General features: G+C 36.3%; 1 protein-coding gene across 1 annotated transcript in view; it reads left to right on the top strand.

Annotated features, from left to right (window-relative positions):
• The window catches only part of LOC135479664 (guanine nucleotide exchange factor DBS-like), a 71,175-nt gene that overhangs the window by 45,414 nt on the left and 5,987 nt on the right, over positions 1-19,774 (top strand). Inside the window, 9 exon segments of the mRNA XM_064759559.1 lie at positions 14,029-14,220; positions 15,038-15,229; positions 15,682-15,912; positions 16,527-16,651; positions 16,946-17,012; positions 17,218-17,327; positions 17,627-17,696; positions 18,116-18,211; positions 18,822-18,914. Of these exon segments, the coding sequence (XP_064615629.1) occupies positions 14,029-14,220; positions 15,038-15,229; positions 15,682-15,912; positions 16,527-16,651; positions 16,946-17,012; positions 17,218-17,327; positions 17,627-17,696; positions 18,116-18,211; positions 18,822-18,914 (1,176 nt within the window).

Here is a 19,774-nt window from a genome sequence, read left to right as displayed (position 1 = left end):
AACCACATGACTGATCCTTAATTGTATATATGTATGTATTCTCGGGGTTTAATGTCGTGCTTAACAATTTTTCAGTCGTATAACAATGAGGAGTCATTGGATTTGTGTACATGTATTGTTTCTTCTAGTGGCAGGGCCGCCATAGTGCTGCTGCCACTGAAGTATCATGCCAAAGACACCAGACGTGACACTCTTCCCAGTCACATTATACTGACATTGGGCCAACCGGTCATGTTTCCAGGCTCTAATACCGCTCAGTACTGAGTGCCAGTGAGGCACTAGCAGGTCATTAATTGCACAATGTACATGTACATGTGTCTGCTAAGGTTATGATAATCATAGGGATAGCTGATTAACAAAACTTACACCTGTTTTTTTCATGGCAGTGTACTGTAGATTGCAAATGAACATATAAAAAAGGGAACTCATTTGCATAAACTGCTTTGTTGAGATAAGTGAAAAGGGAACTCATTTGCATAAACTGCTTTGTTGAGATAAGTGATGTATGCGATAAAGCACATTAAGAAATAGTTTGCTTTTTTAGACGAAGATTTGTTGAGTGGAATGTAGATAATACAATGGAAGTTATCATCCATGATGAGATGTATGGTAATTTGACCTCATTTGCATGAGTGGATGATAACGAGAAGGGGAAACAATTGGTAGAATACATATATGTACGGGAAGCAGGTTTTATCCCATTGTATTAATTAAACACCGAATATAAAAGCTTTGATTACTGTCGAATAATGTTCAGTGATCATGATTCATTAAAGACATGTACATGTATGAATGGGGGGGGCCTCAGAGGCTTAGTCGGTTAGTGCGCTAGCGCAGTGTCTCACCAAAGCAGTTGCTGTGAGTTCAAGTCCAGCTCATGCTGACTTCCTCTGCTGGTGTTTCCCCCAGGCTCTGCCCGGTTTCCACCCACCATAATGCTGGCCGCAGTCATATAAGTGAAATATTCTTGAGTACAGCGTATCATATACCAATCATATAAAGAAATAAATGTATGAATGGCAAATATGTGCACATATAGCTATATTTATGAAAACACTTTTTTTCCTGCAGGCACACTTCTATGATCATGCAGTCATTGTTTTTTTTCTTTTCGTTTTGTCATTTTTTCTCATTGTTTGGTGGATGTTTTCCGCGTTTTTTTGATGATTTTTTTTGCTGTATAAATGTTTTAATAATGTTTAATATTGATAGAGTATAATTCTTCTGCATATTCATGCTTTTCCTAGAGGTTTATATATTATTACCCTGTAAGTTTATCAAGTGGCCAGCGCACAGATAACTGAATTTGAAGTACATGTGCCCTCCAGCTATTATAATTTTCAAGCCAGGTGACTTATAAGCTTATGGGTTGCATGTTCAAACCCAGCTTGGGCATCTTACGGATCAGCCTTAAATTGCAAGTGGTAATATTTTGCTGTGAAGAGGTTTATATGTGTCAGGGGTTCAAAGATGTCAAATGTTTACTACTGGATCAGAAATATCGAGTTCTTTTCAAGGTTTAAAAAAGGTTTTCTTTTCAAAATTAAAATATTGTTTGCTTGATGTTAGTAGCCCTGTATAATAAAAGAAGGTATAGGTAGGTCTTTTTTTGTTCCCAGAAGTGAAGTACAATAATAGAATCCTGTTCAAATGATTGATCACAACAAAACTTCCTCGACATTGATCAGAATGAAGTACTAAAGTACTGATGTCACCCAGTATTTGACAATTCTCAAAATAAATATTCTTAGATCTTCACAATAAAAATAACAACTAAAGATTAGCTAAGCATTTTTATGACTACAATTTAAGTCAAGTTTATGCTAGCATTTTCAACTTCTGTACAGAGGGGGCCAATCATGTGAAAATATAACCAAAATTCTGCCCAGCTTATAATTTTGACGGAGTGAAACGGAACCTCATGACCTAATAAAGTAAAATCTATACTGAGAAATCCAGTCAACTATTTATATGATTGACATAATAAGTAAACAAAGAATATCAAGTGTAATTTAGTGATTAATGTTTTAATTAAAACTAAAACTATTTCCTTGTTAACATCAATCAAATAATATTATTATAAACAGTACATTTACATGATAATTCTGTGTACGAATCTTTCCTTCAAATGGGATAAAACCTGTTACTTTTAAAACAAAGAAAACATAGCTTGTAACATGTTAGAGCCCTGTATCTGTAACTGTACACATATTGTGAACATATATGTAGGAGAGGGTAAAACATGCTGTGGTATCATTCTGTCTAATGAGATGGTGACGTCTAAATATAGGTGTAGGGATGTTTCTAGAGGGAGACATCCCCTAGGTTACACAGAAATAAGCAGAAGGGTTTAGCTGAGGAAGACCAGCGATGGAGATTATGAAGGGGATGACTGTCATCTTGGCGGGGAGTGTGTGGTGTGAACACACAGTCAAAACAACACTCTCAGGCAGATGTGATAAAGATATCCTGCACTCCACATGTTTCACAAAAAGTGTCTTTTTCCACATTTGAGTGTTACTGAAATATATTCAGTTTGTCTCTAGCTTATAGCTTACTTTTGAGTTTTAAACTCCGTGTTCAGTATTTTGCATCTCTTAACGGTCCATTTAGTTGTTTAGCAGTAGTTAAGGTTCATATATAACAATGAAGGAATCGACTTTCAGACCAAGAATTCGTGAAATTAACTTCATGCAACTCTAAAATTCTGAATACATACGTAGATTAATTTTCAACTAAAACTCTTAAAAGTGGATATACATATATATATATATATATATATATATATATATATATATATATATATATATATATATATATATATTGATGGTTAACACTGCATGTGTTGATTTTGGTGCATAATAGTCAGATGTTTTGCTTGACCAGGTTTTTTTTGGTAATTTTTGTGTTTATGTCTTTATTTCTTCTTTAGTACGTGTATGTGTACATGAACGTGTACATGAACGTGTATGTGTACATGAACGTGTATGTGTACATGAACGTGTATATGTACATGAACGTGTATGTGTACATGAATGTGTATATGTACATGAACGTGTATGTGTACATGAATGTGTATATGTACATGAACGTGTATGTGTACATGAACGTGTATGTGTACATGAACGTGTATGTGTACATGAATGTGTATATGTACATGAACGTGTATGTGTACATGAACGTGTACATGAACATGTATGTGTACATGAACGTGAATGTGTACATGAACGTGTATGTGTACATGAATGTGTATATGTACATGAACGTGTATGTGTACATGAATGTGTATATGTACATGAACGTGTATATGTACATGAACGTGTATGTGTACATGAACGTGTATGTGTACATGAATGTGTATGTGTACATGAACGTGTACGTGTACAAAATTGAACATGCATGTATTGCATGCTCCCAACTTTGTATAGCATAACAAGCAGTATCAGTATTATATATAATTAATATAAACTATTCATAAAAACTTTGATAGTGATTAAGCGATCACACAGTTAAAATGATATGATACATCATAAAGATTTTCCTACTAATAATAAGAATGCCCGGCCTTCCCCCATTTCAAAAAGAAAAATACATGCATATACTTGAATTTTATGGGTGTAATATAAAAGGAAGGTTTATTTTCTGGCATAAGCACTTCCTGGGCACTTTTTATAGATTGTTATTTTCCATAGTATGTACACGTTATTATGGAGCTTAAAAAACATAAAAATTCTAGAGTTTAGGATAATTCATGGTATGATTGAATTATGGTGGAAAACTGAAATATTGATGTATACGCACATATTTTTGTCTGCAAACAACAGTTTTTTCCTCACCATATGCTGTGTTAGTTTGTTGATACTGATCAAAAAAACTGTACATGCATGCATGATAAAATGCATACACTGTGAGGTACAATGTAAGGGCACAATGCGTAGCATACACTGAGGTACAATGTAAGGGCATGATGCGTAGCATACACTGTGAGGTACAATGTAAGGGCACGATGCTTAGCATACACTGTGAGGTACAATGTAAGGGCACGATGCCTAGCATACACTGTGAGGTACAATGTAAGGGCACGATGCCTAGCATACACTGTGAGGTACAATGTAAGGGCATGATGCATAGCATACACTAAGGTACAATGTAAGGGCACGATGCGTAGCATACACTGTGAGATACAATGTAAGGGCACGATGCATAGCATACACTGTGAGGCTCAGTGTAAGCGCACGATGCTTGAAATATGAATTTTTTGTCTGTTATTTTGTGCTTGACAAGACAAGATACTCTGACAAATGATAATAGAAGCATTTTGCTTATGACCCATGAAGAATTGTGTGAGGACTCTATTAATATTCATGGGTTAATAACATTTGTCTGTTTTTTAATTATTTGTTTTTTATTAGTTGTTTTTTTTTGGTTGTAAATAGAATTTTAGGAGGAGTCTATATAAAAAATAACGTTATATTCTGAACACAAACAAATCTGGATGGAAACATGAGAAGACTGCTGCCAAAAGCTAATCCATATACTAGTAATTTGAGGCATGTCAGATTGAAAAAAAAATATAAACTGCCTTGAATTGTACCACATAATGAAGGATCCAACTCTTTCATTCTTGATCTCTGCGCCTCATTGCTCCTCAAACATAGTCTCATTGAAAAAGTGAAAAAGTGATCTGCTAAGCCTATAAAAAAATGAATTCTACACTCCCTCATATTATTAAAACAATATTATGTGAAAAGGCTTATGTATTTATAGTTTTCAGCACTATCGTACTAGTAGTGACAATCCCTGAACTATTATCTCCACTCCCAGACCTTTAATATCAAATGTGGTGTGGAGTAAAGATAAGGCAGAAGATCGAATCCAGGTCGGTCTGCTTTGTCAGTGTTCAAATCCTGTGAATGATCAAAGACTATCATTATTAATCATTCCTTAATAATAACTTTCATCAACGCTATAATGGCGTATACATGTATTTTTACCGAGGCATGCAGCCAAAATTAAATTCTTCCTGATGCCATCACAGTGTACTATTTCTCAGCTTCTATAGTTAATCCAGACAGTTATTATTTGTTTATAAGCCTTGCATATGTGCTTATCGCTTTCCTTTGTTATAAATCTCGATCTGCTCAGCAGGTGCTTTTGATTTGGAAATTTATTCTCATAAAATCATTGATCCGAAATTAATTTAATTTAATTAATTCTGTAATCAGTGGTCAACAAAGTTTGTGTACTTGTAACCATAGCAACATGATGACATAGTGATGAAAATTTCTTATTAATACTATTATGGTAATTACATGGTAATTACATTATGGTAATTGCATGGATTGGGGTCCTTATGCTTTTGGCTGTCCTATATATTTATATGCTTTGTTTGATGCATGGCAGATCAAATCTAGCAATTTTGAACAGTTCTATACATGATATATGAAGTTAAGTTTATGCAAATTAATATGGGGTCAGGCTGACAAGATGTATCTGATCCTTTATTGTTTTTTTAGTTGCTGTTTACCAGTTTCAAATCATTACCATATAAATTATTTCAACAAACATAAATCACAAAGACTTGTTTCGCGTATGTTTATCATTTTCAATCCCCCACACCGATCCTGTAAAGGCTCACAAGACTCCTAGCTATGTTTTAAATTCCTGCCATTAATTCACTTTGTTGTGTCCGGGAGGGAAAACATTTGTCGTTTTGATCAAATATTGCCTACGTGTCAACTAGAGCATGAGACTTGTCATAAAATATTGGCCTGCTGTGTGATTTTCCGTCCTCGTTTTTTCTGGCACACTGCACATGTTGCAGCATCCATCACGCACCCTCTCACCCCCGCTGTTTAAGATCTCATACCAATTTTCTTACAAAGACGAGCTTTTCAAAGCTTTCATGAGTATCCTCATCTTTGTCATGAATAGCATTCACGTTTTTAAAAAGGTGTGTGTACGTTTTCCCAATGCATCACAACCTTGTTAATACATGTCGTGTGACCAGCAATCCTTTTTTTTATATATTTTTAAACTTTGATCAATATTTTTAGCAAGTTTGACCTCAAACTGTTCAGCGACCACAGACTCTGTGACACTTTCACCCTGGCAGGCCTTTTTCACAAGGGTATTTAATTGTCGGCCAAAATGAAGCTTCATATCATTCTCCAAGCAAAATTCATCAACGTCAGATCAGTAAATTTGCTAGCTTGTGTATCTCTTGTGGGTTGGGAGAAAGATGTCTGAGAAGTACCCAGGTCGTTATTTGTACGCCGTCTTTCTTGTGTTTGCCGACATGGGGCAGTCCTTGCACGCTTATGACAAGCTTGCCTGGCTGGGTAACTCCAGAAGCCAACTTTTCCAGTTTTGGCGAAGCTCTCATCACTCTTCAGCTGGAGGTGGTTTGCTGCGAAAACTGATCCCGAGATTTGTTTGTATTCGAGCGGGATGCCATTCTGAAGAGGCCAAGTAGACTGACTTCACCATGGCTGAAATTTCCAGGTGGCTGTTGAAACATTTTGAAGATTAGGCATCAAGCAGCCATAATGGCTGAAAACTAGCACGACTGGCTGTCAAGTAGAACAACTCTTTCAACTGGCTGAAATTTCCAAGTGGCTGAAACATTTGAAGATTAGGCATCAAGTAGGCTGAAATTTCCAGCTAGCATCACTGGCTGAAACAGCTAAAGAGGCTGAAGACTGGAACAACTTCTTCATGGCTGAAATTTTCAAGAGGCTGAATTATTTGAACAATGTTTTGTTAAAGTTAGAACATCATTGTTGATTAATTTCAAGTGGCTAAACATTTTGAAGAAATCATATTTGTGATCAGTAAGTGCATGAAGGAATCAGTGTCTTGTAGCATGCACTGAAGGACAACCTGGAGTCCTGCAGTGATAAAAGTTGTGGGTGCTCCAGTGTGACAGTTACACGTAATTGTGTGTGAGCATGCAATGTTGTAGGTAGTGCATGACATCAGCCAGGTGGCGAAAATTTCTGTTTTGTATTCCTCAGTGGAAATTTCGCCTATAAAAGACGATACACTGTAAAAGTGAAAATGTCACAAAGACATCATTTCGTCACAGAGGAGATGGACCTGCAGCTGCTTGTATTGTGCTGTGTAATTTCATATATACAGTTAACGAAATCCAATATGAAATTCTGTCCTGTCTAAGTTGATGTTCGAGAATTCCGTGTATGTACTTTGCTCATGCATCAGCTGAAGATGAAGTGTGTCAGAGTTTGGACCCTAGGGGGTTATGGTGGAATCCCAGGATTTTGTATACGCAAGCATGTAGGACAGTGTGCTGGGTATAACAGATAGGTACATGTATATCAGTATTTAGGGCAGAACACAATTTATCTCTTCCTGTGAAACAGTGGATTTCAGTCCGTCCATGTGGTTAAAGAGCTTCATGCACCTTTTTAAAACAGTGTTATGGACATACAGTTTGAAAAAGTAACAAGTGTGCTTATTAAATATTGGTTCATAAAAAAATGCAGGGTTTATCCTTTATATTCTCAGTGAAAGTACATGTTTTTGAACACTTTTGGAATTCATTTGCATCTTGGACTATGAAAATCCTTGATTAACAAAGCACAATTACTGTTTACTTATTGATTGAAGTCATAATTAAATAATAGCATACATTGTATATATAAGTATGGTTTTGGTATACGCACAGATTTTGTTGCGGTAGCACGAAGTTCGTAAACCTGCAAGCTAGTACATGTATCCATGTATAAATCTGATGGTTGTAATATGTCCAATTGATCTCATTTGAAGTTGTCAATTTATAATTGAACAGTGATTAAAGTACGTATAATGTACATGCGTGTAATAAAAATTGTCTCTGATTAACATGTGATTGTTATATGAATTGAAACACAAGGCATATATGCAAGCAGCATACATATACATTGTGTATATATATATATATATATATATATATATATATAGTACTGTGTTCTTCATATATTTGGGAAAAAATTTCAAAATTACATTTTACAAAGTATGAATTATATATGGGATTTTGTTTTATTTTCAAGAATATGGATCATCGTAAAGTAAGTTGCAGATAAGTGTCTAAATAATTACATGTAAAGGTTCAAAGTTCTTGGTTCCAGTTTTGTAATATTTATATAAGAAATATAAGAGTAGTCACACCTGGGAATGGCTGTTATAATCGTCGATTGGTTATGATATTTGAATTATTACCAATCGGATTGCATGTCTGAGATAGTTGCGTGCATATGAGCAGTTTATGGTACGCTGTAGCGCACAAATAACTCCTCTTCATCCTGGAACCATTCATGTGATGATATGTAATAAAAGGTACATTTTTAATGGATTCCTCACTGTGGTTTTAATTCATGTGCATATAACATTTAAATGTACTCCCTTAATCAGCAAAGTTCTTCTAGTTGGAGTTTTAGCTCAGGCAGCCGTCCACGAAGCCGGACACCTGGTTAGATACATGAAATTAGCTGACGTCAGTAGAAACAGTCTTGACGTACATCGCAGAGGAAAAATCTAATTTTCGCCTGCATGTTAACACACGCACATGACAGTTAACGCTGGGGGTATGTTTGTCCGTCATTATGGAGGTGTGTGTAATGTGCAGTTGACACCTCACGATTTGCGTTAATCATACAATTGCCATAGCAATCACATCTGCATGATTTGGGAGAAAAGTTAACCCAGGTATTTTGATCAGCTTTGTGCATGTTGTCGTAATGCGTCTCAGGTGAACAAGGAAATCTGTTAAAGGAAAAGACAGCACCTGGATAAAACATATTTCAATCGAAAGCAGGATACTCAATCTTTCTAAAAAAGATCATAAGTCATTATTTTAATGAGATTTCACTGAATAACATGTGGAACAAAATGACAGTACTGCACAAATGGCTGGTGTGAGTAGAGGCAGCCATCTTGAGAATTTTATCCAATCAAACATGTTACTGTCAGATTGCGCGGCACTGCCTAAGCTGTGATATAGCCTTTACCTATTTAATCCATGAAGTGACATATGATAACACATAACTAGTACTACTGCATATTGAGACCGTTTACAATGATTTAGTTACTTGTAGCCCAAGGGTCATTTCACAAAGTGTTGTGGGGCAGGTTTGTATCATTTACAGACCACCACACATGTAAAATCAGTTGGTTTACAAGCCGTGTAATATTTGTAACGGTATCACAAACTATGTCAGACAGCAGCATACCGTCTTAGTGCAGACTGCATTCATCTCCCGAACTACATTTTTGTTGTTCATTTTAGCGTTTATTCAGCAATTTCTAAATAGTAAATATCAGAGTCAACGCAGAATTCATTAGAGATGCCGAAGGTTTATGGGAATGAGAAGACGGCATCTCACCGGACAACACTTAAAGTCAGTTATATCTTAATTTATGATAAAAATTTTTTTTTTTCTGTGAACATATTACAACTTAAGAATTTCAATTGTGCTCCTTGGTCTTTCTTGCACACAAGGAATTTTTTTTGTTTTTTTTTGTAAATAAAATACTGTAAAATTGCTTAAACACTGTGTTCAAGCCGTGGTGCTTTCTCTGACGTCTGCGATAACTAGGTCAGCACTGCTTTCCTCTCACAAGCCACCGCTACAAAATCGAAGCATGAAATTCGGCGATGGTTGAATGCCTAGATCGGCCTCAGTGGTGCTTAAATTTATCTCCATGTGTTTCAGAATTGAGCATGAATCTAGTTGTACAACAATTCTGTTGTAATTTTATAAACATTTAATACGGGTCACTATTAGTAGCACAAGCCATCCGGAGGCTACAACCTGAACCAGGAATAGCCCGACCATGCATCTCCAGCTATAGGCTATTTCAACAGGGTCACTGGAGTTCCTTGTAAATGATACAGTATAATACGCCTACCTTATCAACGCTTCAACCAGTGTAAGAAATATTCTTCCAGTATGTCCAATTTCCGAGAAAACTATATTTATCGCTTCGGCCTTCATCTTCAAAGTCCACAGCTTTTAACTGCCATAGGCCACTGCTTAGACAATCATACGTAAAATACCTTGGACGTTAGAGAGCTGGAGTAAGTGTAATGTTACCTTGCTCTCGATAATGGAGATGTACTGATGTTCAGCTATAAAAGTACATTGAACAGATGATGATAATTAATTAAATTCATGATGCTGGAGGTGCATTAAAACATCTCAATTCATGTTTTTAATTGATTGGTATTGTGTATGGGTAAAAGAGTGTTATAAGTAAAGCTTTATGAATGTCAAAAATGATATAATCAACAATGAAACTTTTGTCCTCACCAAAAAGCCTTTCACAAAAGCAACAATTTTTGTCATCGCAGACCCTGTGTTGAAGTGCCATATCAGATATCATTTTAATACGTCAACTAAATCGTCATTCAAAACTTTCCCAGCTTGTAATTGATTTAGATTCAAGGACACAGTCCTTTATAAACTTGGTATTGTATCGCTTGCGTATCTTGTGATACCAGATATGAAGCAGTTAAATCAATGGCTGTATATGATTTTGGAACATTCTATGCATGCTAAAAATGTCTGCCTCTAGAAGTCTCTTTCTCAGCTATAGGCAGAGATACAAGTACTAGCCAGCAGTAATCCTCTCAGCTGTTTAATAGTTTAATAGTCTTTCCCATGTCTGAAGAGTTTTACTGTCAATACATGTAGATTATTATAAGGTAACCATACAGATTGACCAATGGTCATGCATGTTTATACTAAATGTAAAGGTCTCTGAAAGAATTTTTTTTTTATTGATTCACTCCAGAATTTCATTTCACGTTTCTTTATTTTAGTTACTTCACCATTGTTCTACTCCATACGGGCAGACTCGGGAATATTTCGCGTACTAAGATTCTCCAGTTTCTAGGTGCATGGAAAACAATCGCTCATGAACTGTTACAGTTGCCATGGAGATTATCTGAATGGGGCAGGTGTCATTAAACTAATCACCTCATTTTGTAACGAATTAACACTGCTAATTTACACTTACATCTTTACAGTGCCCAGTATGATATTACCAGAGAGATTCCTGCATGCCCAACTGATAACCACATTCATTACCCCCACTATTCGTGGCCTGTAGTGAAATATTTCACCCTGTGTTAATCTCAAACAGTTGAGAGTCCACAAAATTCTAATGTCGTTATCGATTCCATGTCTCCTAGAAAGAGTGACAAAATGCGTGGAAGGTGAGCTAAAATCAATAGGGCAGCCAGCCCAGTTGAATTTGTTTGACGTCAGCAGGATGTGGTATTTCTGTATACGTTGAAGCAGCTTGTGAGACGAAAGGTTACCAGCTTGTCTTTAGTCAACTGTGATATTGTGAGTTAATCAGACCTGTGATCTCTGAAGGTTTTTACTCTGTATATACTGTCTTGGTATACATATTTCAGAACACATTTCTGTTAGTGTACTGTACGTTTGCAGGCTACATGTAATCTTTAATGCCTGTTGATCTTAAGTCAAGAAGTCGGATTCCTGCATATAGGAAAGTACTAAGTGGCTGCATGCATACATAAATGCTTGACATAAGTTTTCATCCCAATTGACATAAATGTAAATCCTTTGTGTATGATGACATGAACTTCATGTCCAATCTGTGTACATCTAGTCTGCTTTTTAGTCCTACGTTCTTTTATTTTACCTGTATGTATGTCTTGAGTGAGTGAGTGAATGAGTGCTTGAGGTTAAACATCATACTTAACAATTTTTCAGTCACGTGAAGACGAAGGAATCCTTAGAATGCATGTAATGTGCCTCCTTGTTGCAGATCCTTGACGGATCTCCACCACTCTTTTATCTAGTGCTGATTCATTGAGAAGCCTTACCGAAGGCAAATAAGCCGGCCGGCCCGCCCGAGCCATTATACTGATACGGGTCTGCCAGTCATTGCACTATCCCCTTCATGCTGAACTCCAGCGAGGAAGTTACAGCGAGGAAGTTACAACTTCCTTAAGTGTGACTCGACCCAGGATTGATCCTGGATCTACGCTCCCGAAGACTGCATAGATGTATAGCTTATTAATCATGTAACCCAGGATAAATAAAATTATTATTATTATAGCCTTTAACTTGTTGAGACTTGAGACTACATGTGACTAGAATATTATTCTTATCTCATGTCAGATTTTCCAAACCATATATTAAACTGCAAAATTAGAACAGTTTTAAAGGTATGGACATTTGTGACTGTATACAGTCATGTCATTATGTAGTACATGGCAATTTAGGCAAAGATGATCAAACTTCATTTTGTGCCATATACATATACATATATAAAGGCAAGATGCATGGGTATTCGTGGCCGAGTGGTTAGCATGCTAGCGCAACACTCATGGATCTCTCATCAATGCAATGTTTGTGAGTTCAAGTCTAGCTCATGCCGACTTCCTCTGTTTTAAGTTGTACGTGGGAATTAAGGTCTGTTAACAACCTGTTGATGGTCGTGCTTTTTTAGCCCCATCATAATACTGGCTGCCGTCGTATACTATAAGTAAAATTTTCTTCAGTAATGCAATAAACCCACTTACATGTGATTAATTAAAGAAATAAGTAAATGATGAAGATGGATGGATTACAGGTGAAGGGTGGGTTAAGAATTAGTTTAAAGGCATAAATTGCCATTGGCATTCCCTGTCAAAATATTCAGACAAGAAATATATTCTAAATTTATTTAGCTGGGTGAGTCTAGGAAGATACGGTATGATCAACACAGGTCTGTGTGTACTGGTACTTTTATACATGTATTCTTATGTACGTGTGTACAAGCAAAGTTGTCACGATATTCAACACCATTGATTTGAAAACTAATTTATCCAGCAAAGGAAGTATTCTTTTTAATTTCCTTTCTGACACAGGGGGAAAAAAATTGTGAAATTCAAAATCCTGTGTAAATATTGGAAAGGTTCTGATGCAATTGATCCAAGGTTGATGGTGGTTGAATGATGGGAAAAGTGCTGGCGCATGCGAAAGGTGAATTGAGCACTGCTTCAGGACATGCGCGCACTTACTGATCCATGTTTATGTTTGTTTTGGAAACCTTTGTTTGGTTAAACTTTAATCAAGACTCAATCAGCAGTACGCTTCTATTTTGGTTTCTAATATCATGTGGAGAAAAGTTTGATAGAAAGCCAAGAAAATGTACAGCTTGCTCAGTAGAAGTCGGGTTTTATCTTGAAGACTTGCCAAATGAATTATAAATATTTATTCATCAAACTTCTTTGTGGAAAAGCAAACCTGCCCATGGCAAATTAGAAAATGGCGGGACACCCTAGCTTTGCTGGAGTATTTCTGTCGTTATTTGTTTCTTGTTCTACATTTGAGTTTAAATCTTGGAATTTATGTCCTCAACATCCAGTAATTTCATAATTTCTTATTAAAATTGTAGACTGTGCCATAGTATAAGTGTACGTGGAATTTTTTCTTTGATAGCTGTACAACAATGTTCATAGAAGAAGGTATAGATTTTTTTTCTGCATTTAACATTGCCTGATATTTAACTTGAAAATATTACATGGTGGTTTTAAACTTTTTCTTGAAAATATATCAGGCAAATGATCTAGATTGTGACTCAAAACTTGTGCTACACTTTTAAGGGTCGTTTTGTTATCCCAAAATAGACAACTCATCCTCATTTATTGCTGAGATGATATCATTGTTTGTTTTAAACTTCTGTGTTGAGAATGAATATAAACACATGTATATATGATATATGTTTTTTTTTAATTTGTGCGATAATTTACATGGTTTATTGAGTTTAAGTGTTGTACACATGGCGGCATGGTTATCAACAACTGCATGCAGACTTGGTTCAAGCTCTCGCTAGTTCGGCACTAATCATTGTAAAGGTGGTTTTAAATTATCTGACAAACCCCAATAAAGTATAAATATATAGGAGTTTTGTTAAGGACAAGATTTCATTTCAGATTATGTAAGATGGGTAAACTGGGTTTACAGGGCTAATACGTCATAATACTATATGTTCGCATTTGACTTGTAGGCTGACATTGAGAAGGCGGAGCGACTCCAAGACCAAGGGGAACAACTCATCCTGGAAGACCACTACGCTGTAGACTGTATCCGACCAAAATGTATCGAACTTCAACGAATGTGCGACCAGTACAAGCAGTTGTTACGGCGAAGACGCGAAATCCTGGAGCGATCACATGACCTTCAGGATCGTATTGAAAGGGTGAGTTTTAATTTCTGAAATACCACTTTGAGTTTGACTTGCCATTTTTAATAACTTTGATATTTTGTATTATTAAACCATTGTTAATAACAATCTCTGAAAAAAAAATTATCTTTGAGACATTTTTAGCAATCTCCAGTTATAAGTACCGGTATCAAAGAATATAGTTGGTATGGTTTGTTTACATTGCTGTTCATTGTGGATTGTTCTGACTTATTTTTTTTAATGAATGGTAAGGATACACAAAGTGAGTGTTGCAGTTCGCCCTTGGACAGGGAATTTGTGAACTGCCACTCTCTCACTGTTTATTTGGTACAGTAAGAGTGGGTGGTCGTTTCCGCAGTCTGTCATTTATTGAATACCAGCCGTCATATTAGTGAGAAATTCTGTCAGCAACCTGCAGATGATAATGGATTTCCCGCGGGCTCTGTCTGGTTTTTTCCCACCATATTGCTGGCCCGTCATATAAGTGAAATATTCTTGAGTACGGCGTAAAACACCAATCAGATAAATGAATTAATCAATTTATTGAAGACCACCTGTCTTCTACCAATAGTGTGTACATATCTGTGGGACTGTCACACATGAGAAAGTAACTTCATCAAGTGATTTGTCAAAAATGATTTTTTGCTTCTGAACATCAGTTTCCCCCTTTCATAGAAAAACATTGGTTTCCCTCTTTCATAGAAAAACATCGGTTTCCCTCTTTCACAGAGATGTCCTCCATAGTGCAAGTGAAAAATTCTCGATTATTAACATTATACAATAATGAGATATGCAAGCGAGTTAATGAATTAATATAAAATTCTCTATGCAGGCAAACAGATGGTGCACCCGAGGCGTGGATTTGCTGGCTACTCAGCAGATTGAAAGATTCCAGACACAGGAAGGGGCGGAGCAAGCTTTGACAGACATCGAGAACTTTATGGTCACCTCCGCAGAGCTGAAACTCAGCAACCCTAAAGAGTTCCGTGCCTTGTTTGAGAGTATGATCACCCCAGAAACAAAGGTGGGTTATCTGCCCTTTAATGGAGGTCACAGTTATACATTTGATAATTTCTTGGGTTATTGTTAGAATGTTTTCCTGTTCATAATTGACAAGCATATACACTAATTCAACATTACATGGCAATGTTTAAGGCTTTTAATTTCTATTTTTAATAAAATTACATTTCACATAATAAATTTACAACTCATAGTTTGTGCAGATTACAATGCAATAGGTGTGAGATATGTTACAGCTGGAGTATTTATCATTAATAGGGCTTACACTTTCTGAATATATTAATGATAATACTGTTAACTTAATCCACTTTCTAAAATGACATCTAAACCTGTCTGATGACAGCTAGAGTTGTAAGTCTGTCTGGCCTATATAGTAAAATTATTCCGAATTATGGACAACACCATTGAAATAAAAGTTAGTAAAAGTAACACTGTATTTTGTGTGTTTGATATTAGGCTGTCGTCCAGTCTGTTTTAAAGAGAATCGAAGATGTATCCGACATGTGCAGCAAGCGCAAAAACAGCCTTCAGAGAATGACGACACGACAGCGACCCGTGCAGCCTGTAACCCCTGACCTCAGAGCTCCGCCAAAATCACCTGTAACAACCTCAGATGGAGAACTGAAGAGCAAAAAGGCTTCAGAACTGAGTGGGTCCAAGAAAAATATTTACGAAAAATCTGCTAGGGTAAGTTTTTTTGTTGTTTTTTTTATCTGTGCTAAAATGTACCCTAAAACCTGATTGCCTTTCTGGCAGTATGCTATTGCAATGCCAGACACCAAAAATCATAAATAAATAAATTAATCTAATAAACATACATGTGGTTTTAATATTGTCTTAATATTTATTCAAGTCCAGCTCATGCTGGCTTCCTCTCCAGCCAGCCCTACGCAAGAAGGTCTGCCAGGAACCTGCAGATGGTCGTGGGTTTTGCACGGGCTCTGCTCGGTTTCCTCCCACCATACTCTGCCCGGTTTCCTCCCACCATAATGCTGTCCACCTTTGTATAAGTGAAATGTTCTTGAGTATGGCATAAAACACCAATGAAATAAATAAATAAATAAATAAATATAATTCTTTGGATCTTATACTATTGATCATCTTTGTTCAAAAATTCCGCTGTATAACTTGGAACGTGATCTTTGTGTACGACATGCAGTTTTCTGGACATTCTCTCCAGTCTCTGGTAAGCATGGTACATAGTGTTAAAATGGGTTTATAAACAGGGACGTATGGTGAAGTTCAAGTTCAAGTTTGTTGTGATTTACATTTCCCAGTGTCAATCATTCATATGATTACAGTTACGAGTGGACATCCAGCACCCTGGTCACCTTGGCAACCCAAGCCCCTCCTCTGATGTGTCATCCTCAAGGTCACATTCCAATTCCAGTTTGAATGACCTTGACACCCTCAATGCCAAGAGGAGGTAATTATGTAAAATAATTGTGGAAAAACTTTAGTCTTCAAGGATATAAAAAATGTACTTTAGTTATGGACCTGTAATTTGTGATAAATATTCTTGAATTAACCTAACTCAATGCGCTTGGGTTTTTTTTCTGTCCATCATTTATTCTTTACTGTGCAGGATCAGCAACCATATAAGGCACTTGGCACAACCATATGTATGAAGTCCATGTAATGAGATAATGATATGCTCGTTGTCATGGCAACTTGATTAAACATCCTAATATTTTGTCATTGATAATTTATTTCCACACAGGCATGTTATGAATGAATTGATTGACACAGAGAGAACATATGTAACGGAATTAGATGACATTTTAAGGGTAAGTATGCTAATATAAAATATTGTAATGTTCACCATTAGGCCATTTTTCAAAACCACCATAGATTTTCATTTCTTACAAAAAATTATGTCTATAGATAACTCCTGTTGACTTGTAAGCATAATTTTGTTGTGTATCAAATTTCAAAAGTTGTTTTCCTTTGTTTTGTTCTCATTGTGTCTTCATTTTGCTCTACCATTTACAGGGCTATTATTATGAAATTGATAATCCCAACATGAAAATACCTCCAGTGTTAAAAGGCAGAAGGGATGTTTTATTTGGAAATCTCAACCAGATATTTTGTTTTCATAATGAGTAAGTATTGTCCTTTTCATTTTTTGCTGTTGTAAATTTTGCAAACATAATGATATGACCTAGTTATACATGTACAATACTTTAAGACTCACACATACGTATAAATTTTTGGCAAATTGGAGAAAATACCAGGGCAGTGATTTTTACTATCTAAACACATTCATTCAAAGGCAGGTGCTGAATCAAGCTTAGGCCTGTAAACAGGCTTTGCTTTGTATTTTTTAGGCAAACATATCTCGCTGTATTTGTATTAGGCAGATTTTCTTACTCATTCCAGTTGCATGAATTTTCTTTTCCAGTATATTTATTCAAGATTTAGAGGACTGTAAAGATACTCCAGGGTTGGTCGGAAAATGTTTTGTTAACAGGGTAAGATGACCACTTTTCTCTAATTTACTAATCAATTATCTTGAAAGAATTAATGTCTTGCCTCGCAATAGTAGGTGCAAGAGACGTTATAATGCTTTGTTACATTATATATATATATATATTTTTTTTTTTTTTTCAAATACTGCTAGGGGATAGTGCAACGACTGGTTGACCCGTGTCAGTATAATGGCTCTGGCGGGGAGGCTTACTTGCCTTCGCTAAGTCGTCTCAGTGAAGCAGCACTAGATAAAAGAGCGGTGGAAATCTGTCCTGCAACAAGGAGGCACATTACATGCACTCTAAGGATCCCTTCGTCATCATATGACGCACTCGCACTCACTTGTATATCGCCTTTTTTTACAGGGAATCTGTTGACATGTGTATGCCTAAAAATTTTACATGTTCTTGTAACTTTACAGAAGGAAGAGTTCCAAATGTACAGCACATATTGTCAAAACAAGCCCCAGGCTGAGGCCTTGCGCATGGAGGTTGGGGATAACCATCCGTTTTTCAAGGTACAGTTGTCTCCCCTTGGCTATTGTGTTCAAAAGAACTTTAGGCTTCATGAGTATTTTGTTTTAAGTGACAGTTATTCCTTAAATTATTGGGGAAATGTGTTTGTGTGTTTGAAGATTTTTTACATGTATATGTAGCTTCTACAAGGCCAAAATATGTAGCTAGGTGGTAGGAGATGGCTACACGTCTCACATGTCAAATAGTGATGAGTAAGTTATTGACATTGTTTTCTTATTTATTGGTGTTCAGTAATGCCATACTTGAGAGTTTTTCACTTAACATGGTCAGCTTTATTGATAGAGGTATCCAGAGTAAATACCGACTTTCACCAGGTACTGGTGCCACATGCCGGCACGTTAAACATCTGAGCCATTGAAGCCACATGCCAACACGTTCAACATCTGAGCCACTAGAGCCACATGCCAGCACATTAAACATCTGAGCCAGTGAAGCCACATGCCAGCACATTAACCATCTGAGCCAGTGAAGCCACATGCCAGCACATTAAACATCTGAGCCAGTGAAGCCGCTATTGAGGTTATTTGGATGACCAGTAGACAGTTAATGCAGACATTAATTTTGATTTTGTGTTGCAATTATTTTCCACAGGACTGTCAGCGACGTTTGGGTCACAAACTGCCATTAGGAGCTTACCTGTTAAAACCTGTACAGAGGATTACCAAATACCAGCTCCTGTTAAAGGTAAGTTTCTATGTACCTTTTTGAATATTTACGTACTTGTGTTTTATCACATCTACATGGTTACATCAATAACAGCACATGTCTACAGGACAACTGTAATTCCTCTGCTTTTTGAGACATCTGGCCTGTTCCTACACGATTTCTATTTTTTTTTCCACATTGACAGTCCATGTGTCTGATCAAAAGCATAAACATATCCTTGCTTGCCTTAAAAAAAAAAAACCCAGAGAGGAATGTAATTTTTTTATATTTTTAGCACTTCACGTACTTTTATATTTATATATTAAATATACTTGTCCTAAATGTTAGATGAATTACATTATCAACATTTCAGAAGGAATGAATAAATTAAACTGAGTCATGCAAGTAGGTATTGTGTACTTTTTTCAAACTGAGTCATGCCAGTAGGTATTGTGTACTTTTTTCACACTGAGCCATGCCAGTAGGTATTGTGTACTTTTTTCAAATTGAGTCATGCCAGTCATGCAAGTAGGTATTGTGTACTTTTTTCAAACTGAGTCATGCCAGTAGGTATTGTGTACTTTTTTCAAACTGAGTCATGCCAGTAGATATTGTGTACTTTCTTAAAACTGAGTCATTCCAGTAGGTATTGTATCTTTTTTTATGCCTGAAATGTGCAGACCTGGGGGTTATTTTTGAAATGAATTGTATTGTGCCTGCCTTCATCGATAGCGTATAAAGACATTGAGACATCAAATCTCAATATGTGTTTATCAATAAGTTTTCAGTTACTGGTGACATGATTTTGATGTGCATCATACCTCTCTGATTGGGTGGAATTGCAGACTATTTCCAAACAGCCTTGTCTTATGCCTCTATGTACAAGACAGTGAAGAAAG

This window comes from Liolophura sinensis, chromosome 12 (assembly GCF_032854445.1).
Source record: "Liolophura sinensis isolate JHLJ2023 chromosome 12, CUHK_Ljap_v2, whole genome shotgun sequence".
Lineage (NCBI taxonomy): Eukaryota > Metazoa > Mollusca > Polyplacophora > Chitonida > Chitonidae > Liolophura > Liolophura sinensis.
Note: the sequence above shows the minus strand (reverse complement) of the source record. Positions and strands in the feature narration are given on the sequence as shown.